General features: G+C 45.3%; 1 protein-coding gene across 1 annotated transcript in view; it reads right to left on the minus strand.

Annotated features, from left to right (window-relative positions):
- The window catches only part of AMY2 (alpha-amylase-like 2), a 48,070-nt gene that overhangs the window by 13,912 nt on the left and 9,380 nt on the right, over nt 1-24,778 (minus strand). The window contains exons 3-7 of the mRNA XM_086797581.1: nt 14,730-14,856; nt 14,420-14,646; nt 14,185-14,330; nt 13,921-14,033; nt 13,691-13,779 (exon numbers count right to left, since the gene is read on the minus strand). Coding sequence (XP_086653707.1) covers nt 13,691-13,779; nt 13,921-14,033; nt 14,185-14,330; nt 14,420-14,646; nt 14,730-14,856 — 702 coding nt within the window. The remainder of the gene's footprint in view (nt 1-13,690; nt 13,780-13,920; nt 14,034-14,184; nt 14,331-14,419; nt 14,647-14,729; nt 14,857-24,778) is intronic.

Genomic DNA, 24,778 nt, shown 5'->3' on the forward strand with positions numbered 1-24,778 from the left:
ACTGGTGGCCAGGCTATTTACACTCATTCGACGAGTCTAGCATTGACAAACTACTTCGACACACTTCTCTTTGGGTAACTTGTCTTCATATTGCATTGCATTGGTTTATCTAGTTGGCAAGCCCTCAGAACTTTGTACACATTTAAATATTCCAATAATATACTTCAGTATTGAGGGGGAGGGGGGCATAGTTGTCGGGTATGATACTGTACGGTTCGTACGATACAATACCGACCGGGAAAATACGGTATGATATTTAAAAAATCTTATCGTACGGTCTTTTAAAAAAAATACTTATAAACTTCAATATTTTCAATTTCAACGAGAAGACAAGTTGTCACGTGACACAAACGAAAATTCCATTAAAACCAAGTTGCAAACATACATAGATGATAGGCTAAAGCCTAAGTCTTGACTCATACAATGCAAGGCGCTCTAGACGCAGGTAGAAGTACAAGAAGTGTTACACAAAAAAGAGAGGCTAGAGGATTGGGGCTAGAATCTAGATGGAGGAGGCTAGATGGAGAAGTGCAATGACAATGCTCCGCACCTCGGCCAAAAAATCCTCATGCAAGCACAATTTTTGCATGTCTTTTACCTCACTCATCCCTCTCTCATCCCATTCCATCCATTCCACACCGACCATTCTTCGGCGAAGGGGTGTCTTCACATCATATAGCCTCTCCAAGAGAAGCCACATGTATGCAAAGCGTGCGGTGAAAGGCTTCTTTAGCTCAAGGATGCTATGTGCACGGAACATACCTTCACCTTTGAGGTGAAAAAGGTGACGATGGAGGTGGTTTGCCGCATGATGGTCTTCATCCACTCCAGCTTGCCCATGTCCTCCATGAGTAAGTCTACACAATGAGACGCACATGGCGTCACAATATGGAGGGATAATTCCTCTCCAAAAAGCGACCCATTTGTCGGCAATTCAACGCATTGTCAGTGATGACTCACACCACATTTTATGGGCCAACCTACATCATACATGCCAAAACATTTAAATAAGTAACGTAATCATACTTTCAAGAGAAAAAAAGCAACGCACACCTCACAATTCTCACCTCAATGATGGCTTGCTTGATATGGCGATATATAAAGTGGTGCATTGTCTTCCTCCCCTTCTTCCCGGAACCCACCACTCGTACAAAGCATGTGGCTAGAGGGGAAGACACAAGTATGTTGATGATTCCCTATCACTCCACTCATCTGAGAGGATGCTACACCCATACTTGGCCCATCCTGCTCGCACAGGTGCTAGAGAATTATCAATTATCTCCCTCTCTTCGTCAAGTTGTTTTGTGCGCATGTCGTGGTATAAGACGCCGGTCCATCCATCCTGTGTCGGACCCACATTTGCAATGGCTTTCACCATTGTCTTCCATTGCTCCACCTTAAGCATATTAAAGGAGAGTTTGCACTCAATAACAGTACGTGCAATCTCTATCTCCGCTTGACGTTGACGCTCTCGAAGATGTGATAGGGGACCCATGGAACCCTCGGTAGCTTCGGCTAAAGTAGATTGCCTCGTGCCTTGGTCGGACCTTGGCCTCTTTGCACAGGCGAAGGTGGAGGCGGAGGCGGAGGCGGAGGGAGAGGAAGTATTCCGTGGCAGGGAAATGACCTCATCATGGGCGCTTGAGTTCGTACTTGGGTGGTTGACACCCCTAATGGCTCTAAACATCTCATCGGCAATGCTTTGAGGCACTTGCTTGCATGGTGCGACTTGCCCCCCCACCTTTGCGATGTGCTCCCGAAGCCTAGTGAGGCCGCTCACATAAGGCTTGCCACAATATTTGCATGTCCACCTATAGCATTTTGATTTTCCAGCGGCTTGTGAGATATGGATGGCATGCAACATGAAAGCTTCATTCATGTCTCTCGTCATTGTGCTTGATGAAGAGAGAAGCGACTTGAGAGAGAGGAGTATAGAGAGGGGCAGGAGGGTGGAACTTATGCTTGGGCAATGGACTATGGAGCCTTGAAGATAGAGGAATAAAGGATAGAGAGGGGGGCAAAGAGAGAGAGAGAGAGAGAGAGAGAGAGAGCTTGGAGGTTTGAATCTTGAGAGCTCAAGCCTTAGAGTTAGACTCTAGAGCTCAAAGGATTGAGAGCTTAAGCCTTAGAGGCTTAGAGCTTGATGGCTTGAGAGCTTGAGCTTGAAGGCTCGAGAGCTTGAAGGTGTGGAAAAGGAGCTTGAAGGCTTGAGCCTTAAATAGGTAGAGGCTGTAGGCTATAGCATATGGCATATGAAAGGCTGAAGCCAAGGCCAAAAGGCTGAAAATGGGCATCCAAACGGTAGAAAACGGTCAAAAAATGATCAAAAACGGCTACTGGCAAAACTGCGCACAGGTGGCAACGGGCAAAAACGGTTGAATCCTATGGACCGTACAGTATTCCGTACGAAATTCTGTCGTGCAGCGTACAGAAACAACACTGGAGGGGGGCGGCAGGGTTTAGGGTTTAGGGTCATGCACAACGTGGTCAAGGGGGCAATTCACATGGCCAAGCAAGTGGTATTGATGCTTCTGAAGCTTTGGGCAATAAGCATAGCATGCTGGTTATATAGAGGAGCAAATACATATGGGACAGCCTTCTCGAGGTAAAGAGAAGATGCAAGAGGATGACCCAATTGTATTGAAAGTAGAGATTGAGCACGTCAAGAGGAGGTTGTATGCCAAGGAAGAAGAGCTCAAGATGCTCTATGATAACACGTAAGTTCACAAGCTTATGGAGCACACAAAGGCCAAGTCTATGGTAGCACACACTATGAATTCTATGGCGAAGAAATTGGGAATGAATCCCCGAGAGATAGACCTCAACTACCTTATACGCACTGGAGATTTGGTGAAAGGCAATGCAAGGGAACTTTGTGTGAAAGAAACCCCGCATGGGGAGACAAGTAATGCTCTGTCTCGTAGGATCAAGTCTTATGTGCACAAAGATGAGGCTTCCATGACTTCCAAGCAAGTCTCAACCCTGCATGGGTCGAGAAAAGGAAGGGCTGTACATGGCAAAGGGAGTGGCAATGCATGCCTCCCATGGGAAAAGTGATGGGCATGTTAGCCACCACGCTTTGTCTATGGAATTGGCTAGAGATGAGCCCAGTCATGGCCTGAAAGTTCTGCATAATCAAAGCTGATTATGTATCACATGCCACTCATGTCACCGAGTATACCCATGGTGAATAAGTCTCATGCAAGGATCCTTATGTGAATGCAAGTATTGGGAGGCCGCCCTATAAGGGGAAGAGAAAGCTCGAAGATGAGGGTCACCATGCCAAGAGACTTAAAGAATTTAAAGCAAGTGTAAAGTTTAAAGCCTATCATGGTGATAATGATGCAAGCAAGGCAATGGCTTTTATAGCCTAGTTTGGCATTGCCTTCAGTGATAAGGAATCCTATGAGAAATCCAAGATTTGCCATGTAAGCATGTTTCTAAAGGGCTAGGCTACCCATTGGTGGATCACGGCAAAGCTCTCTAGCAGCCCCATTCAGAAATGGGAGGACTTTAAAGAGAGATTTTATGCACAATTCATGCCTCCCAATGCCGTGGAGAAAGATCATGAGCAAAGGGAATAAGATTGAGATCAAGGACAATGAGTCCGTGTGGACATATGTAATCAAGTTTTGGAAACACTACTTGGAGGTCTCACCATTCGGTGAGCCCGAGAAGAGAAGAAAGTTCGATTCTGGACTTCAACCGGTCTACAAGTCCGGTCTTGATACTCACCACAATGCTACCTTGCAAGACTATATAGTAGCCGCTCTTAGCACCGAGCACTTGGAGCATAAATTGCAGCGTTTTGGTAAAGGAGACCATGTTTTCAAGTGCAAACATTGGGCTGCTCATAACCAGCAAAAGAGTGGACAGCATTCTAAACCTTTTGTGAAAGATGTAAAGAGTGGTGGAAAGGCTGAAAATGTAACTATTTGGTCGTCCTAGCTCTATTTCACATCATGAAATCCATGCCCAAACACCAGACAGGTCGAAGAAGACATGGGGACAAGGTCCATAAGGTTTGATTAAGAAAAAGCACCATTCTGGTCAAAAAGCAAGAAAAAGCAAAAAGTCAACCAGGGTTGACCGCATGCCAAGGGCACCATTGGAAAGAGTAGATTGAGCCAGACCAAAAAGCTAAAAGGTGCTTTCTCAAAAAGCAGCTCTAAGGCCAAAAAAGCAAGGCCTTAAAGCAAGGCCTTAAAGCCCGCAAAAGCATGAAGGCTTTTTGGCAAAAAGCAGGGTCTCTTACAAGTATAAAGAGGATTGGACTTCTCTTGTAGTACCATGAACAAGATCATTGAAGATTGAAGGAGATTGTGGAGTGTGTGTGGGCATCATTATGATCATGGAGAGCTTCTTCTTTGCCATCAACACCTTCTCCAACTTGCTTTTCAGATGTACGCTCACCCTAGACTTGTATGGAAATATGCATGGGCGATACGGACGCGTGTACGGAGCTGTACAGACAAATTTCAGAAACCCTAAAATTGCTCCAAAAACCCTAAAAACTACTTTTTGGAGGTTATTATCGCCCAAAAACCATTAAAACAAGTTTTATATCAGTTTTCTTGCCAGAAAGAGCTTTTCCATGGTTTTCTTCATCGACAAGGTTGTAGGAGTTGAGGAGATTACTCATGGAAACTTGGATTACTTGAACTTGGATTTGAACTTTGATATGAACTTGGACTTGGATATGAACGTGGACATGAACATGGAAATTGGACATGAACATGGAAAACTTGGACATGGAGCTTGGACATGAACATGGAGAACTTGGACATGAACATGGAATTTGGACTAGGATTTGGACTTGCATCTGGACTTGGACTTGGATTCATTGGATTTGGACTTGGATTCATTGGATTTGGATTTAAATATTTCATTTGGTACTAGCCCGTTGAGAGATATACTTGTGGGTCATCCTCGTGGTGTGCTCAGCATCAGAGATCTCGTGTCTCGACATCGACATCGACTTGGATATCCTGCATCAACATATCTGTTTGTTTTGTATTCATTGATTGTATTGATCTTGGCTAACGTGCCCGTGGATTGTTCTTGAATAAATTCCTGAAAGGGAGCAAGGTTGTTCCCTGCTCAATGTGGTGTACTGTGCAACATCCCTATTCCCTCCTCTCTCTCCCCTCTCTCTCCGTATCTCTATCTCTTGGACATGTGGTTGAGTCTGTCATGGCACGCCCGTTAGGCTTAACAGCGGTATCAGAGCAGGATTTCTCTTGAAGAAACTTTCTTGGGGTGACAGAGCCATGTCGAGAGAAGAGGGAAACCAAGGGTCTAATGAAGGGAACAACTATCGGGCCGATCCAAGACTTCAAGTTAAGAACTAGGGTTGTTGATCCATTACTCATGAGACCCGCCATGTCATCAGAAGAGTATCATGACTTTCAGTAATTCAGACAATTTCTCAGAGACGAATGATTCCTTGCGTGGAGAACCAAGAGGGAACGGGACCAAAGAAGGTCTCAAATGTTTGAAGATTTCATCAAGGATCGAGCCACCGAAGCCGAAGGAGTTGAAGATGCAAAACCCTATCTTTGGGCCAAAGGAGTCACCATTACAGGAGGATCTAGAGCTACCCGCTCTATTGATCATGGAGAAGACAAGGAAGCTACTCCTAGGCCTACTATTTCAGATGCAGTTTCTTCAGACCACGTAAGGAAAAGGAAGCAAAGAAGCCAGAGAGATCGGAAGATCATCAAATTGACATCATGCCAAGAAGTTCGACAAATGGTTTGCAGTGGTGCTTAGCCCATTGCAGGTTTTGACAAACAAAGCCATGGGATCTTTGTGGACCAAAGCTGAAAGAGAATCCTTTTGAAGCATTGAGACTTTATACTAGCAAAGGACCAGTGTTGGGTATTCTAGACCTTTTTTGTGGTTGAACATGATGAGCTTGCATTGCAGCAGTCTTGAACCAAAAAGCCCATGCTGTGGCCTATGAATGTCAAAGACAACAAGGTAGCAGATGCATTCGGAGAGACTTAAGCCATGAGGTTTCTATGGGTTACCATATGGATTTCACTTTGATGAAGGATCCTTATGCTACCAAAGAGGATTTCAAAGATGTTTTGGAACAGATTGTAGAGTACAGATTTGGTGACTTTTTATGTCATCAAGAAGGATTTTCTTATGATACAAACCCAGGTCGTGTGTAACACAAGGAATTGAGGCCAAAGTAATGAAAAAGTGCCATGCTCCTCCATACATGGGACATAGAGATACCTTGACTACACTTCAAGCTTTGGAGAGCTATTTCTATTGGCCTACTATGAGGAAGGACATTGAACTTTATGATTCGAGAATGTTTGTTTTGCCAGAAGGTCAAGTTTGATCGACAAACACCAGCACGATTATTGCACCCATTGAATGATCTATTAAAGAATATTACTATGGATTTTATCTTTGGATTGCCAAAGTCAAGGAATGATGGTATATGTGTCAGAATATGCAGCGGAAATAATAACCAAACTTGGGTAGACAAGAGCAAGTAGACTGCAGAAAATAATCAGCACAAGAAACACAGAGAGATAGGTGTGTAAACTCTTCTCTATACACAAGATCCCGAAAAAACTGAATGAGGAAGTGGTGGGGGCTGAGGGGCAATATATACAACTCCATGAGGGCAGTCGGCCAGCAGCAAATAGTGCCCACGACTGGGAAAAAAACCCCACGACTGATAAAACAGCAATCGGCCAGCATACTGATGCCCACGACTGGAGAAAAGCAGTCGGCCAGCAGCCCAGATGCCCACGCCTGAAGAAAGTCCAGTCGGCCAGCATTGGGGTGCTCCTGGCATCACCTGGCAGCCCTCCCACCATTAGGAAAAAATGGGAAAAATAGGGAAAAAATACGGGGAGTGTGGAAAAATGATATACGGGCGGGCACACCCACAACAGAGGCCCTGGTGTATACAAATAGACAGGAGATGACTTCTAACACCCCCTCTCAGCTCCTGGCTGTGAAACCAACCCAAGGGAGCTGGAGTGCCGCCTGAGCGTAGCCTGAGGTAGAGACTTCGTGAAGAGGTCCGCCGCATTGTCCTCCGTCGAACAATAAAGTAGCAAGATGTCACCCGCCAAGATCTTCTCACGTACAAAGTGATACTGTATCTCTATATGCTTGGTCCGGGCATGGAAAACCGGGTTCCGAGCAATAGCTATACAACTCTGGTTATCACACTAGATGACTGTGGGCTCCCTCTGTGGAAACCCAATCTCGCCTAGCAGCCTCCGCAGCCATACAACCTCACAAGCAGCACCACAAGCAACCCGATACTCTGCCTCTGTCGAAGAAAGGGCAATAGTTGGCTGCTTCTTGCTGCTCCAAGAAACTGCTCCTGAGCCGAGAGTAAAAGTGTATCCTGAAGTAGATCTCCTCGTGTCTGGATCTCCTCCCCAATCTGAGTCACTCCAGCCTTGGAGCTTGACTCCATTCCCTCATGTGTAAAAGAGTCCCAGATCCTTCGTACTCTGTAGATACCACAAGATCCGCAATCCTGCGTCCCAATGAGTCTTCAATGGCGTCTGCATAAAAGAGCTCAACAGCCCCACGGAGAAGCTCAAGTCCAATCTGGTGTTTAGCAACCAGATCAATGAACCAACCAACTTCCGGCACTGCGAGGCACCAACTGGCTCACAAGGATCTGTAACAGTTAACTTTGTGTTCGGGTCCATCGGCGAAGTAATAGGCTTGCAGTTCTCCATCCCAAAGGCCTCAAGCAACTCATGAACATACCGCTGCTGAGAGACGAAAAACCCCCTCTTGGTCTGCCAGATCTCCAATCCCAAGAAGAAGTGGAGTAAGCCTAAGTCGGTCATCTCAAACTCCTTTGACAAGGCAGCCTTCGTCACTCCAATGTGCTCCACATGACCGTCGGTGAGAATGAGATCATTCACATAAAGGATGATAAGTGTGACCATGCCGCGTTCCCGAAAGAGATACAGGTTCGGATCTGCAACCGATCTCTGAAATCCAATCCGAATAAAGAAGGAATCAATCTTCTGATTCCAAGCCCTAGGAGCCTGCTTAAGACCATACAAGGCCTTACGTAACCTATAAACCATCCCTTCCGATCCTGGAACAATAAAGCCTAGAGGCTGCTCAACGTACACCTCCTCAATCTTCTGATTCCAAGCCCTAGGAGCCTGCTTAAGACCATACAAGGCCTTACGTAACCTATACACCATCCCTTCCGATCCTGGAACAATAAAGCCTAGAGGCTGCTCAACGTACACCTCCTCCTGCAGGTCACCATTAAGGAACGCAGATTTTACATCCATCTGGTACACGGGCCACCTCTGAGAAGAAGCAAGGGCAAGAACGGTCCGAATCGTGGTCATCCGCGCTGTCGGTGCAAAGGTATCCTCGTAGTCGATGCCTGGCCGCTGAGCATAACCTTTAGCCACGAGCCTGGCTTTGTGTTTGTCCACCGACCCATCAGCCGCGTACTTGGTCTTAAAGACCCATTTGACACCAATGACTGACCGCTTCGACGGCCTCGGTACCAACTCCCATGTGTTGTTCTTCTCGATGGCATCAAGTTCCACCTGCATGGCTTCCCTCCAAGTATCCTGTGAAAGGGCTTCCTTTACGGAAGTGGGCTCTTTATCCCGCATGATACGAGACATCAGAGCATAGTTCACCTGAAGAAGCTCCGCCGTGTTGCTTTTATCTCGGACTCGATGTGATCTTCGAGGGCCGTCCTCTGTGGTCCACTCGGAGGGTAGCTCCGTGACACCTGACTCCCGAAGGGTGTCTAACAACCACCTAGGTACTCGAACAGATCGTGGAGCCTCCTGTGGTCGCGGGGCTCAACTCCTGCGGGCTCAACCTCCTGTGATGACTGAGGTGGATCAACTGGAGTGGTAGACTGGGAATCATCATCAGACTCCTCTGGATCTCCAAGAAGTGGCGGCTCCTCGACAGTGGATGCTAGAACATGCTCGTCAAAGACCACATCCCGGCTGACAACAATCTCGTTCCTCTCTGGATCATATAACCTGTATCCCTTGGAAAGAGAGTTATACCCCACAAATACCAGCTTGCGGGACTTGGAGTCAAGCTTCCCCCTCTGCTTCTTCGGAATATGTACATACGCGTCACTCCCAAAGACACGGAAGTGCGAGACATCGGGTTTTCTGCCAAAATATGCCTCAAATGGAGTCATATGGGATACAGAAGTCGTCGGAGAGCGGTTAATGGTATGGACAGCCGTTGCCACAGCCTCACCCCAAAGTGGACGAGGAAGATCACGATGCTCCAGCATGGTCCTCGCCATCTCCACCACAGTCCTGTTCTTACGTTCAACAACTCCATTCTCCGAAGGCGATCCGGTATTGGCCAATTCCCTCTTGATGCCATGATCTGCACAAAACCGGAAAAATACAGTCGAGGAGAATTCACCTCCTTTGTCAGCCCTGAGAGTCTTGACCTGAAATCCAGACTCTTTCTCCACCATCACGTGCCAATCCTTGAACCGAGCAAAAGCCTAGTCCTTCTGGGAAAGAAAGTAGACCCACGTGAATCTCCTGGTGTATACAAATAGACAGGAGATGACTTCTAACAATATGGACCTTTCAGGATACCAAGAAGATCAACCATGTATGTCATCAATTGGACCTTTCAGATCATTGGAAGATATATAATGTTTTCCGTGACAATTTATTGAAACCATGTACAGGTCATTCCCTGAGGAACTTGTTTTTAAGGATCCACCAGGGGTGGAAGAGCCAGAACAAATTGTGTTTCATTCTATGAGAAAAAGAGGAAAGACAATGGTCAGAAAGTTCCTCTTGGAATTGAAGAGTTATTCGTTGTTGGACGTGAAATGGATACCAGAGGAGTACTTCTAGGACTATCCAGATATACTTCGAACTTATGAGCAATGTTGAAGTGGTTGGTCCAGATGTATTTGAAGTACAGATATGGACGTCTTGCGATCAAGACAGATTCAAGAGGGAGGGATCATACCTCTAGCCCTCTTCACTATATATATAATGGATTGGAATTGATCATTATTCTGCTTATAATGGTTATTTGGACATGCTCTAGTTTGGGTGGCAACGATGCCCGATAGCCCAACGAGCAAGATTTGTATATGGGAGGCAACGATGCCAGATGACCCATTGAACGGCAACGATGCCAGAACGAGATTTGTATATGGGAGGCAACAATGCCAGATGACCCATTGGACGACACAATCGGGCAGGGAGGTCATTGCAACCAGATGGCCTAGATAACTGTATTGGATTTCGCAATCGGGCGGTCATTGTGACCAGATGGCCCAAATGACTGTATTGGATTCCACAGTCGGGCGGTCATTGCGACCAGATGACCCATATGACTGTATTGGATTTCATAGTCGGGCTTTCACAGTCGGGCGGTCAATGCGACAAGATGGCCCAAATGACTATTGATGAACTCTCGGGCGGTCCTAGTGACCAGATGGCCTTGAGGATAGTCTGAGCGGTCCTAGTGGCCAGATGGCTCAGCACAGTTTCAATGAAACCAAACAAGACAATCCATGAACAAGAGGGAGAGAATGTAACTATTTGGTCCTCCTAGCTCTATTTCACATGATGAAATCCATGCCCGGACACCAGACAAGTGAAAGAAGACATGGGAACAGGGTCAATAACGTTTGATTAAGAAAAAGCACCATTCTTGGTCAAAAAGCAAGAAAAAGAAAAAAGTCAAACAGGGTTGACCGCGAGCCAAGGGCACCATTGGAAAGAGGAGATTGAGCCAGACCAAAAAGCTAAAAGGCGCTTTCTCAAAAAGCAGCTCTAAGGCCAAAAAAGCAAAGCACCAAAAGTTGAGTAATATTTTATTAATAAAAGTAAAAAGAACAAAAGCAAAGGCAAAAAGAGAAAAGCAAAGCATAAAAAGACAAAGCAAAAGCATGAAGGCTTTTTGGCAAAAAGCAGGGTCTCGTACGAGTATAAAAAGGATTGGACTTCTCTTGTAGTACCATGAACAAGATCATTGAAGATTGAAGGAGATCGTGGAGTGTGTGTGGGCATCATTATGATCATGGAGAGCTTCTTCTTCGCCATCAACACCTTCTCCAACTTGCTTTTCAGATGTACGGTCAGCCCTAGACTTGTATGGACATATGCATGGGCGATACGGACGTGTGTACGGAGCTGTACGGACAGAAATTTCAGAAACCCTAAAATTTCTCCAAAAAACCCTAAAATTGCTTTTTTGGAGGTTTTTATCGCCCAAAAACCATTAAAACAGGTTTTACATCAGTTTTTTTGCCAGAAACAGCTTTCCATGGTTTTCTTCATCGACAAGGTTGTGGAGATTACTCATGGGAGCTTGGACTACTTGAACTTGGATTTGAACTTTGATATGAACTTGGACTTGGATATGAACTTGGACATGAAGATGGAACTTGGACATGAACATGGAGAACTTGGACATAGAGCTTGGACATGAACATGGAACTTGGACATGAACATGGAATTTGGACTTGGATCTGGACTTGGACTTGGATTCATTGGATTTGGATTTGGATATTAGATTTGGTACTGCCCCGGTGAGAGATACTTCTGGGTCATCCCCGTGGTGTGCTCGGCATTAGAGATCTCGTGCCTCGACATCGACATCAACTTGGATATCCTACATCGGCATATCTGTTTGTTTTGTATTCACTAATTGTATTGATCCTGGCCAACGTGCCCGTATATTGTTCCTGAATAAATTCCTAAAAGGTAGCGGGGCCTGTTCCCCACTCAATGTGGTGTACTGTGCAACATCCCTATTCCATCCTCTCTCTCCCCCCTCTCTCTATCTCTTGGACATGTGGTTGAGTCTGTCACGGCACGCCCTGTTGGGCTTACAGAAAATATGCAGCCCAAGGATGCCTCTCAGAGAAAGCACAAGTTTAGCCTCACTCCTAAGCAAAGGGAGCAATATGCGAAGGAGGGTAAATGCTTCTCATGTGGTAGCAAAGATCACATGTTTCGTGAGTGCCCTAAGCGTAAGGGTAAGGACAATGAGAAGCAACAAAAGGCAAATGGGCATGCCATTCCCAATGTGCAAGGGAATAATACAAGAAATGAAGACAAACAGAGGATGGTTTGTAAAGCTTGGGGGCAGCTGAAGGATCAGCCCGCACTCTTTATGTTTGATGATTGTGCGACAGATAACTTCATTTCTGTGGAGATAGCATCCACAACATTGATGTAGGGTACATGGGACCCCATATTGAGGCGGAGGCCGCTTTTGTGGGCATGCAAGTGCAAGTGACCCCTATCTTTGGAAAGTTGCGCATACACATCCAGGGTTATCTTGATCATGAGAATTTCTTGGTTACACCATTGCAGGGATGTGATGTATTGTTGGGAAAGCCGTGGCATCACCGCATAGAGCCACGGAAGGAGTATAAAACCAATAAGATTACTTCTATGCATAAGGGCCGCATGCATGTTATTGATGCTAACCAAGAGGGAAATTCCATCCTAGTTGTATCTCATGTTCAAAGTAATAAAGCAATGAAAAAGAGTGTTTCTGAGTACTTGGTTTTTGTACGTGAAAATGTTAAAAATTTCCCTAGGTTTTGCATGTGTTAAGTGTAAAACCAGACTCTTTTATTTGATATTAAGGTTTTATTGGCTAATGTGTGCTTATAGATACACACTCCATATAAAGTTGAGAAGGTGGACAGCTCATGGATTAAAAACCGCTTTTTTTATGAAGGTGTGGGCACGAGAATTGGGCACCCTTGTGTGGCACCCCCTCACATAAGGGAGATTAAAAAAGGCTAAAGGGTGGCACGGACAGCTTCTTGCATGTGGAGGGTAGGTCATTTTGAAGAAATCGCTCTAATTTCCCTCATCACTTGGGCAAATCGACCAAGCTTCGCTGCTTTGTCGTTTTGGCTCTTCCAAGAGGTCTAGGGTCCCAGTTGCTATTTTGGAGATACCCTATTGCAGTGTGGTTTCCTTACTGCTGTAGGCCACCTTGAAGCTGCAAAAAACTATTCGCCAAGGCCTTGCTAGGGTAAAAGACTGGCAGCATGGTCTCTTGGTTGCCTGGAGGGTCTTTTGGCTAACCTAGGAGGTGAGATTGGGAGAATCTACATCGGCAACCATTATTGGTTTGGACTTTTGTCTTCGATTGTTTTCATTTCCATGTTGTAATTGGAAACTTGGTGATCATGGATCAACCACAAACTTGTATTGTAAATCTTTCTTTGGGCAGTAGAATACCTAAAGGGAAATAAAGGAAGCGGGGGGGGGGGGGGGGGGAGGGGGGGGGGGTTGTTGTTGATGGCCTTGGCTCATTCTTGGCACCTGTACATGGTTTTGTTTGTGTGTGGCTTACTCCGATGGTCATAAGTGATTAAACAAATTAATAGTTAAATACTCCAAGATCTGCGCTTACACATGCCATCACAAAACCTTTTTAATGAGCTCATGATGATTTGATAAGATCAGCCTCATAAGAAGCCAGTACTTTCTTGCCTTTAACTATACCTAACAGCTTGTCCAGCATATATTCCTTTCGTGATGCAAATGAAGACCCACACAAATAAACAAATTCAAGGTCTTAAAATGACATGCAGCATACCCTCTTCAAGCTTACCATAAAATTACTACAAAGGTCTGACTAAGTGATCTCAACCTTAACTAGCACACAAACTCTGCGAATTGCACACCTGAAGTATAGCTTTTGTAGTAAAATCAAAAGCTGCAGAAGAACCACCGGTTCTATCGATCCAGTCCACAATCCTTTGCCTATGACTGTCTGCAGTTGAGCACCACCAGATGACAATTATGCTTCATAACCTTGTACATCTGAAGATGAAGTTGAAGCAAGCCTAAACATTTCAAACTTGTCTAAAACTCCAAAAAGAACATAAGATTAACAAGAAATCGCAATGATGACCTTGGTTATAGTCTAGTTGGGTTCCATTATAGTTACAGGTATCCCAATACTCTCCCACACAAAAATCCGGATTAGCTGCCTCGATATACCCCTTCACAAAATCCGGTTTGTAACTGCAGAGCATTCTTACCACTATCAGCCGCCGCTATTTCCCAACCTATTTAACAGTTCTTCTTATTAATTACAAAATGAGCACCCTTTGTAGGCGAGCCTCTTCCATGATCTCAACTGATATCGATAAACACACTGCTGCAGTATCCTCACCCTTTGGCAAAATCAAATCGCAGATCTCTGTAGCCAACATCTCGTAGAAGCCATCGCAGCCACTCTGTGATATCTTTTTTGACAAACTCTTGTGTGTGGTCTATATTCGGCACACCACCGAATACCTCTCCAGTGCTAGGATTACCCTGCACAATACAGCTCTACTGTTAAATAGATATCTAGATAAATGAGCCATAACTGATACATTGATTAATGATGTGCCTTGTTTTCTCACATGCCCACCAGTATCAGCTGTTACTGCTTTCTCATCCCAAGGCATGGATGAGCCATCGTATCTATTGTAATATCCTCCCGTTCCTTGGGTGCTCCCCACTCGATGGTTGATTACAATATCTGCCATGGCCCGTAAGCCATTGCTGCGGATCGCTTGAAGCAGGCTTCGCAGTTCACTTTCACTGCCATAAGCAGAATTGAGGCAGTAAAAGTCCTTGGGTAGGTAGCCTGCTATGCACACAAAAAAAAACTATTGTTGCTTACGTGAATCCGTGATTCAAAAAGTCTTGTTTCTAACTAGCAGCATTTACCTTGTGGTGCAAGGGAATTTGATGGAGGAGGAAGCCATAATGAAGTAAAGCCAGCTTCTGCAAGATCTGGGATTTGGTCTTCAAGATGTCTCCACCATTTGATGTTGTGCGACTCCCAATTGAATGCCTATCATTCAAAGACATTGTTAATAATCTGAGACCAACTCAGATTCCCTGCACTTGTGTTTACCATGCACACTACAAAGTCTGAAGGAGCTTGAAGCCTAAACTCCACCTTGACATGCAAAATTACAGCTATATATTCAACGGCTGCCAAAACAGTAAAGCACTAGATATTACCAACAGAGTAAACAATGAAAGCATCAACCACTCAAATTATGAATAGAACAACTGCTGAAGAAAGATAAATAAGGAAACCACGCATGCACATATATAGCATGATCATCATATGGAGTTATTTGAGAAAAAGAAACTAATAGGTAAGGCCTCCCTCATCCTTGCAGCCTTAGTGCACCACCCCCTACTGCATGCTGCCCAATTTGGATGCAACGAAACTACCCCGTTGGACCAAATTTACGGAGCCTTTCACTTTATCAATTTAAAATCCCCTTACAATATGTAAATTTTCTGCTCATTTTCATGGGCTTTTTGCCTCCAAGCATTGATTATCCTTTCATGGGCGTGCACCTAATATATCCCCAAGCAAACCCTAATCTCACTAATCACCAAATGACAATGTCCCAAGCTCACAATGGTCTCTTAATCTCCCTAGCTACCTTGTGCATGGCCTCAGATAGTCTTAGCAAACGCATCAGAGGCTTGGTGTATGTGATGTAAAAGAATTCACCAGTAGAATCTTAATAATTCCAAACGGTGAATATAATCCCTGCGAAGGCACCATTACATTGTCCTCACCTCTTGTGTTCATACAAACAATCAATAACAATTACCGTGGATTTGAACTTTTGATGTCAAGGATTTCCGTACCCTAGTTTTTTCCCAACAAGTTTGGATTGATACACAATCACAAAACCTTACTTCCAAAAAAGCAACAGGCCTTCGCGTCCTCTTCGACACAACACACGTTTCTATGGCCAACAAAGAAGTTAATCTGTGCAGTCTTTCCCCCCAGCCATGTAAGCAGTCCTCCATACAATGGCGTTCTCTGTCCGTAAAGCAATTAAGTGCTGCCCTGTATTGTGCATTGTCCATACAGCAGATTCATGTGTTGTCTATACAGTAGACCTGTGCACTGCCCATACTGCAGAGTCTGTATAGATGTGCAGCCCTGGACTGACCGTACAAGTTCAACAACGTCCATGCACAACTGAGCGTTGAGCACTGCGCACTGATGGAAGATGAGGATGGAAAGTTGATTGCTAAGGAGAAAGACCTATTCACGTTGTTCTGATAAAAGAATAGAAGTGCTTTACATGGGAGGGCTGGCCACTCTTTTACACCTAAAATTCGGACAAAAAGCATGAAAGCAATAAGCTTATAATTGAATCTCAATTAGTTAACCTCTAAAACAATAATAAATATATTAGCTTTCACACACATTATTACTCATAACAAAGTTCGAGCGCATAGGGTGGTCAGTCTCTTCATTCTGGATATATAAAACAATCACATGCATTAAATCCAGACAATGTCCATACATGGAAATCAATTCATGCATTCAAACATACCCACTATGTAACCAAGCAGGGGATTTACTCTCTCACATGCTTTGTGTATGGTAATGGATAGTGATCGTGGACTGTATCAGCCTTAACCTTTTTGAGGTTAACACACACTCTGAGTTTTCCGTTCTTTTTGGGAATCACAATCAGTGATACCCATTCATTATGCTCAATCTCATAGACGAATCCTGCATCAATGAGCTTTTGAAGCTCTTCTTTCAGCATTCGTCCATACTTGGGATTCATCGAATAAGATCTTTGTTTGTATGGTATTGCGCCTTCCATGATAAGGATCGTGTGTTTTACCACTTCTAGCGGAATTCCGTTCATGTCAGTGTACTTCCAAGTGAAGACATCTTGGCACTCCCTTAGCAATCATTCCCCTTACAATAGAACACCAAGCTCTCTTCCCTCTTCTCCCTAGTCTCTTGTTGCTTGTGTTGTCTTGTTGATCAAGTCATTCTCTTGTTCGAGAGAGGTTTTTTGCAATGAAGACTAGCTTGGGTTCTTCACCTGGGCCAGCTAAATTGACTTCATTGACCTTAGCGGAGCCGCCATAAGAAGTTTACAGTTTTCTGCTCAGGCATCTTTGAGCTTGTTTGCCATATACCACGCTATCCCCGATGTGTTAGGACTTGGAAGTACTTTGGTCATAGTTATGGGAAATCGGGAAACGGAAACGACAATTTTGAGGGGGTTGAAACAAGAGAAAACGCTGGAAGCCATGTGTGGAGAAACACATGACCATTTGAGATGTGGGCTGGCCAGGCAGCAGTCCATGGAAAATCGCATGATGAATGTTTTTTACCATCATGGAGGGCTGACCACATACATGGAGCCTCCACTCCACTATATAAAGATCCAGCACTCTACAGCTCAACACAGACAGTTCAGCAGCCTGATGTGCAATTACTCGTGAACAATCAGCCAGAACAGCAAACACAGCCCTTAACAGATTCAGGCACTCAAGTAATCAGAAAATCTGTGTTAACATCTTTTACTTTGCATACTTCAGCAATAAAAGCAAATACACCACAAGTCGGTGGGGCCCTTAAGCGGGTGATTGGGACCCCATCGGGTGTTGCCTCTCTCTCTCTCATAGGTTGAGTTCGGCCTCTAGTAGACGTTAATACAGCTTTCTTTCTTTCTTTCTTTCTTTCTTTTTTTCTCTCTGTCTCTCTCTTGACTGTGGCCTCACTGCTACCCGCGTACCTGCTCGGTGCTCGGTGCTGTCGCCTCAAGCCTCGTGCAATGTGTAGCGTACCCACTGTAGGCTGAGTCGTGTAGCATACCTGCAGAAAGCGCAGAAGGGACGGCTGGAGGCCTACTGGCAGGCTGCGCAGGTGCAAACAGTAAGGTGTAGGAGGTACAGCATCTGTGGCCTCACTGCTGCCCGCGTACCTGCTCGGTGCTCAGTGCTGTGGCCTCAAGCCTCGTGCAATGTGTAGCGTACCCGCTGTAGGCTGAGTCGTATAGCATACCTGCCCGTGTACCAGCCTCATGTAGCGTACCTCATCGTGACTGTTGACAGTGCTGACTCCTGAGTGGACACGACTCTTTAAACTCAAAGTTCAAGGCAAATAGGACTGCAGGAGGCGCTTGGGTTTGCAGGTAGTTGCAGAAAGCGCAGAAGGGACAGCTGGAGGCCTACTGGCAGGCTGCACAGGTGCAAACAGTAAGGTGCAGGAGGTACAGCATCTGCCTCGCTTTTCTCACCCACCCTTGCTCAGGCCCCCAAGGCAGCAACTAGCAGGGGAAAACATGTCTCAACCACTAGAGGGGGAACAGGATGGTGAGACAACCTTTCACACCCCCACGAAGGCACCAAATGCCTACCGCAGAAGACTGAGGGAAGGAATCATGTCCCCTGGCTCACGAAGGTTTACGAAGATGGCCCGACGAGATGAGGCCCTTTACGAGGAGCTACAGCTTCACACAAGGACAGAGATGAACACCATGCGACAGGAGCTTGAAAAGGAATGGACCGGGCAGATGCATGCCCAAAGGAAAGTGATATACGAAACGCTGAAGGAAGAGATATATGTCCAATTGAAGGGAGAAATGCAAGCCCAAGTACGGGTTGAAATGGAATTAGGCCAAGCCTTGATGCACACGGAAATGAAAAAAGAGATGCAGAAATGGAAGGATGACATGCTCCGAGAGATTGGCACAATAGTTGCATCGTACGAAGGCACTTTGAAGACATGTATGGCTGACCGCGAAAAAGACATCACAGAAATGCAAAACACTTTGGAATCATGTAAGGCAAAAGTGGCTGCACGTGAGAAGGAAATGCATTCATGGGCTGAAATTGCCATTGACACAAAGAAACAAATTGAGGAAGTCAACCCATGGATTGAAGTAGTAAAAAAAACAAAGGATACACCAGTCAATAAAGTAGAGGTGATGAATGCTACATTGGAACAGGAAGCCAAGAGACGGGCACGTGCCTTACATGTACGTGTAGTTGGGTGGGAAGATAAGGGAAATCCCCAAGAGGATGCAAAAGCTCTTGCAACAAAAATTGGAGCCACTCATGTACCCACTACCGGAGCATGGCGAGTAGGCAGAGATGAAACCAAGGCGAAGATATCGATCATCAGGTTTGGTGACTTGGAGAAGAAGAAGGCCTTCCTCTCCAAAAGGATGGCCCTTAAGGGGGAAAAGATTTATTTGGATGAGGACCTTACACCAGCACAGATAGCACACCAGAAGGAACACATGCCGCGTGTGCTTGAGGCAAGGAAAGAGGGGAAATGGGCGGTATACAGAGATGGCCGAGTCATCATTACGGAGAGGAGGCCCGCTTGACGGTGCGCGGCCTATGAGACCTTGCGATTCACAGTGTGGAATTGCAACGGAGCCCTTAGAACAGATGCAGGATACTTTGAGGATACTTTCAAACACAGTGATATTGCTATGTATACGGAGACCCATCAGTGCACAAACAAGAGGCTTCCTGACGTCCGGGGTTATAGATGGGAATCAGTTTTCCGCCCTCAGCCACGCACAGTGGAAGGCACCAGAGGATCGGGAGGAGTGGCAATACTTTACAGGGAGGAGCTTCGTGACAAAATACATGTGGTACATGGGGATGCAGATGCGAGGTACATGTGGGTCCGAATATGCAGAGAGTGATGGGGAGAAAACCAGAATTAGGGTTAGAGTTCATTCATGGGAGACATACACAGAGAAGCAAGGGAGAGAGAGAGAGAGAGTTGTGGGGATAAGTCAACTCATCAATCAATGAGTGTGTGACTCCCCTATCACACATGTATATTGCACTAGTACACATAGTGCACTTAGTACATTAAAAGTACTAAGTGTACTATGTACTATAACTTATGGGCTCGTACACACTATAAGGGTGGGCATTATGCCTTTACCCCAACAACCTTCCACTTAAAGGCAAAGTGCCCTTAAGTAAAGGAAAAGAAAAAATCAGCATGTACATGATAATATACAAGGCCATATCAAGGCTGAAAATGGCCTCATCCAATGCCCATCAAGTGTCTGCAATGAGCAAATCGCTCCGGAGGCAAAGGAGTACTAGTTTTCCCCCCGTCCATATTGAACCTCTGCAAGACTTTGCCAATGTATTCCTTCTGAGACAAATACAACACATGCTGATTTCTGTCCCGAAGTATCCGCATACCCAAAATGTGATTTGCATCACCCAAATCCTTCATATCAAAGGTTTCATGCAGCCTCTGCTTCAAGGTATCCATCTCCTTACGAGATTTACCGGCAATCAACATATCATCAACATACAAGATGAGGATCAATAGACTGCCATCCAAAGCTTTCTTGGTGTACAAGCAGTGATCTATGTCACTTCTCCTGAATTTCTGTGATTTCATGAATGTATCAAATTTATGATACCATTCTCTTGGTGCCTGTTTGAGCCCATAAAGACTCTTTTTCAGCTTGCATACAAGCTTCTCCTTTCCACTCACTGCATAACCCTCTGGCTGCTGCATATATATCTCCTCATGGAGATCACCGTGAAGAAAAGCAGTCTTCACATCCATCTGAATCAAGTCCAGATCATCATGCGCAACCAAAGCCAACACAGCTCTAAGTGTGGTCATTTTGACCACTGGAGAGAAGATCTCATCAAAGTCCACACCATATTCCTGCTTAAAGCCCTTTGCCACTAACCTGGCTTTGTATCTTGGCTTTGCATCTGGTGCAACTTTGAGCCTGTATACCCACTTGCATGGCAAAACCTTCTTGCCTGCAGGCAAAGGCACCAACTTCCAAGTTCCATTTTTATGCAGAGAATCCATCTCTGACTTCATGGCACGCTCCCATAGAGCCTTGTCTGCCCTCTGTAAAGCCTCTTTATAACATGAGGGCTCCCCACAGTCAGTAAGCATCAAATAGTCAACCCTGGAACAAACCTATCAGGGGCTTTGGAGGGTCTTGTGGACCTCCGTACCCAATGACCATCATTTGCAGGTTGCTGTCCAGCCTGCATATCACCCATTGGTGGCTCCTGTTCCATGCCATAAGGCTGAAATATAATGCCCGGTATCTCCTCTAACTGTGGTATATCCATAGGGATATCTTCTGCCATCTCTGGCTGTCCATTTGGACCATTTTCAGCACCATTTAAGGGCTGGTTTTCCTGTTGTAATGGCTGATTTACAGCCCTTTGTTGTTGTCCATGATGTCCATCATCATCAAAGATGACTCTGCTAGGCTCCTGTTGCCTTGCAGGCTCCTTATACATGCATGTTTCATAAAAAATGACATCATTGCTGCGTATGATCTTTCTATTCATGGGATCCCAAAGTCTATACCCCATTTCACCTCTGTCACCATATCCTAGGAATATGCATTTGTGAGACTTAGGATCAAGTTTGGTGCGCATTTCCCTGCGTATGTGCACGTACGCAACGCAACCAAACACTCTCAAGTGCTTGTATGACGGAGGCTTCCCTGTCCATACTTCTTCTGGCACTTTCCCACCAAGCCTCGTGTTAGGTGACCTGTTTATAAGGTGAACGGCTGTCATAACAGCTTCAGCCCAAAAACCATGAGGTAATGCAGCATGTGACAACATAGAACGGACCTTCTCCTGAATGGTCCTGTTCATCCTCTCTGCTGTCCCGTTTTGTGGAGGATCATAAGGAGTAGAGAGCTCCCTCTTGATGCCTTTAGCATCACAAAAGTCCTGAAACTGTTTGGACGTATACTCTCCACCATTGTCGGAACACAAAGCCTTCAGTGTTTTGCCAGTTTGATTCTCAACAAGAGCAACAAACTTCTGAAACACTGAGAATGTATCACTCTTCAAGCGAAGAGGATAGACCCACACCTTGCGTGTGGCATCATCAATGAAAGACACAAAATATTTTGCCCCTCCCAAAGAAAGCTGAGGCATCTCACATACATCTGTATGCACAAGCTCTAACTGAGCATCTTTCTGTCCAAGAGCTTTCTTGTGGGGGCACTGTAGTTGCCTACCATATATACAATGCTCACAAAATTGAAAACTTGAAAACTTTAGAGAAGGCAAGTAACCCAAACGAGACAATTGCTCCATTCCCTTGACACTCATGTGTCCCAACCGGCTATGCCACATAGAAATTTCCGGCAGCTCGGTTGCATTTACATTAGCATGGTGACAAACACCTGCATGCATAAAGTAAAGAGTGTCCACCTTAGAGCCTCTGGCAACAACCAGTGAGCCCTTACTAATTTTCCACTTTCCACTACCAAATGTGGTAACATAATCAGCATCATCAAGCTGTCCAGTAGAAAGCAGATTCTTCTTGATCTCAGGCACATGCCTGACATCATGGAGCATAAGCTGTGAGCCATCTGAAAATACAAGCCTCACATCACCTCTGCCAAGTATCTTGCATGCATGGTTATCACCCAAATAAACCACTCCTTCATTGCCAGCAGTGTACCTGACAAACAAGTCTCTGCAACCTGTGACATGAAAGGAGGCACCTGAATCAATGATCCATGAGTGCATACCATGACCACCTGTAAGAAGTGAATGGGCATCAAAGTGAAGACGTAAAGAGGACCTCATCCTCACTGCCACCTGCATGTGACACATTGATTTCTTCGATCTTGACTCCACTTTTGCCCTTTGGCTTTACATCTTTGGCTTCATCCTTCTCTTTGTCTTTGCCTTTTCCCTTTTCTTTTTGATCATTTTTCCATTTGTAGCATTGCTTTTTGATGTGTCCCTTCTTGCCACAATAATGGCATTCCAAATCCTTTTTGGAGCGAGACTTGCTCCTTCCCCTTTCTTGGCTTTTCCCCCTTTGCTGGGATCTCCCACGTGCATTCATTGCATTGGACTTTCCAACAGAGTTGTTTTTCCTGTTCATCTCTTCTTGAAGAAGAGCACCCTCAACATCTGCATATGACAGCATAGCATTCGAATTGCTAGTGGCTGTCCTGAATGTGTCCCAACTCTCTGGCAAAGTGCATAACAAAAAAGTGGCTTTGAACTCATCGTCCATCGCCAACTTTTGATTAATGACCTGGCTGACAATACCATTAAACTCATTTAGATGGGCTGTCATAGACGCCCCTTCCTTCATCTGAAGACCTATGAGTTTCTTCAACCAATACACTTTGCTTGAGGCACTTTGTTGGGCATACAAGTCCTGCAATCTCTGCCACATTCCCCAAGCTGTCTTCTCTTCACGAATGCTGAAAAGTAATGAGTCTGACACAGACAACATGATAGTAGATCTTGCCAGCTCATCCATATCTTCCCACTCTTCAGCAGTAAGAGAAGCGGGCATCACACCCCTTTCTTTGATAGGCTTGTGCTGCTTTTTCTGAAGCAACACATTGTAGCACTGGGTTTGCCAAATGTCATAATTCTGCGAGCCTTCAAGCTTCTTGATGTGAAGCAATGAAGAGCTCTCACCTGTGGTTGCCATAGCAATATGCAACCTTTAATGCCCGACTCCCTGCAAATGTGCAAACACTGCACCCAAAGCACACAAAGTGCTCACAAATGTTCTCCCAAGCTTTATCTCCCACTGCGGAAGCAAGAATGCAACTTTTCTCCCACTTTATGTGATGAAAACACCAAAATCTGGTTGCTGCAGATTTTGGACAGCACCTTAAACGTGCTCTTTTGCCCTTCCAAAGTACTGTACAGCAGTACTAAGCGCTCACCAATGATGTACCAAACCTGTACCGGCAATTTCAGCAGCTGAAATTGAACCTTTTGGTCACTCAAAACAATGTACAGCCATGCCAAAACATGCACAAAGCTGTGCCAAATCTGTACCAGCAGGTACAGTAGCAATAAATGCTCTCCTGGCTGTCCAAATGAGTGAAAATCAGACTTTAACAGTCCCGAACACTGCATACAACAGTTCCGAACAGAAATTGGGCAAAAGCCCCTTGACTGCAAGCTGATTTCTGAGGATTCAAGGCATAAATGTCTTGCCTGCTGCTTTGCCAAGCTCAACAAGCATACAAACTTGAAAAGCCCCTTGATTTGAGATCAATTTCTGATCATGCATGGTACATTGACGCACATGAAGGCATCCAGAGTGTTCACGATGCTTCCCCCTGGCCACATATACATCCAATACATGAAAGCCCCTTGATTTACAGGCACATTGAGTGCTTGTAAGGCATCAACACATTATCCACAGCATCAAATGCGATTGCTTGCATGCAAATCAACTCAATCGGCACAAAAGCCCCTTGATTTGCACTGCAATTTGCTGCAATTTGCTGCAATTTTGCCCAAATGTGCAATTTTTCACATCATACAGCATGTATGAGTGCTTAATTGCACAATTACATCAAAAGCCCCAAATTTGACATCCAATTTCCTGCAAATTGATCCTGATTTGACCAATTTCCTGCAAATTTATCCTGATTGTGACCAATGTCACCCAATTTTGCCAATTTCGCTCAAAATTGAGCAATTGGGCACCTGTACCTGCTCAATTGATTAAATTGATAAGAAATTCGCAAAAAATTAGAGGCAAATACCTCTGAAATTTCTGATTTTTTCTGATTTGCAGGTTGATTTCTGTTGCAGGAGAGGGGGGGGCGTGATGAATATGCTGGTGCTGTATTGATACAGATGCTGATGATCCTGCAGCTGTGCAGGTAGGGAGGACGGCTGGTTTCACCTCTGCTGAAGGGCTTCAAGAGATACCAGCTTCGCTTCTGGCCTCTTCACCGAGTAGCAGCGCTACATACGACCAGGCGCCTACACTTGCAGTCGACGAGTCGGGTGGCTGTCCGCCTGGGTTCGCCTTCTACGACATCGCTTGGCTAGCTTCGCCTAGCGCTGGCGCTACACGCAAGGGGGGTAGTGATGCTGCTTTCGTTCACGCCACGTTTGCACGTCAGTTGAGGGCGCCGCTGCTGCCTTCGCCACTCGCTCGCCTCCACGCTCAA

Source organism: Cibotium barometz, chromosome 66 (genome assembly GCF_041138505.1).
Source record: "Cibotium barometz isolate CiBa-2024 chromosome 66, ASM4113850v1, whole genome shotgun sequence".
Taxonomy (NCBI): Eukaryota; Viridiplantae; Streptophyta; class Polypodiopsida; order Cyatheales; family Cibotiaceae; genus Cibotium; species Cibotium barometz.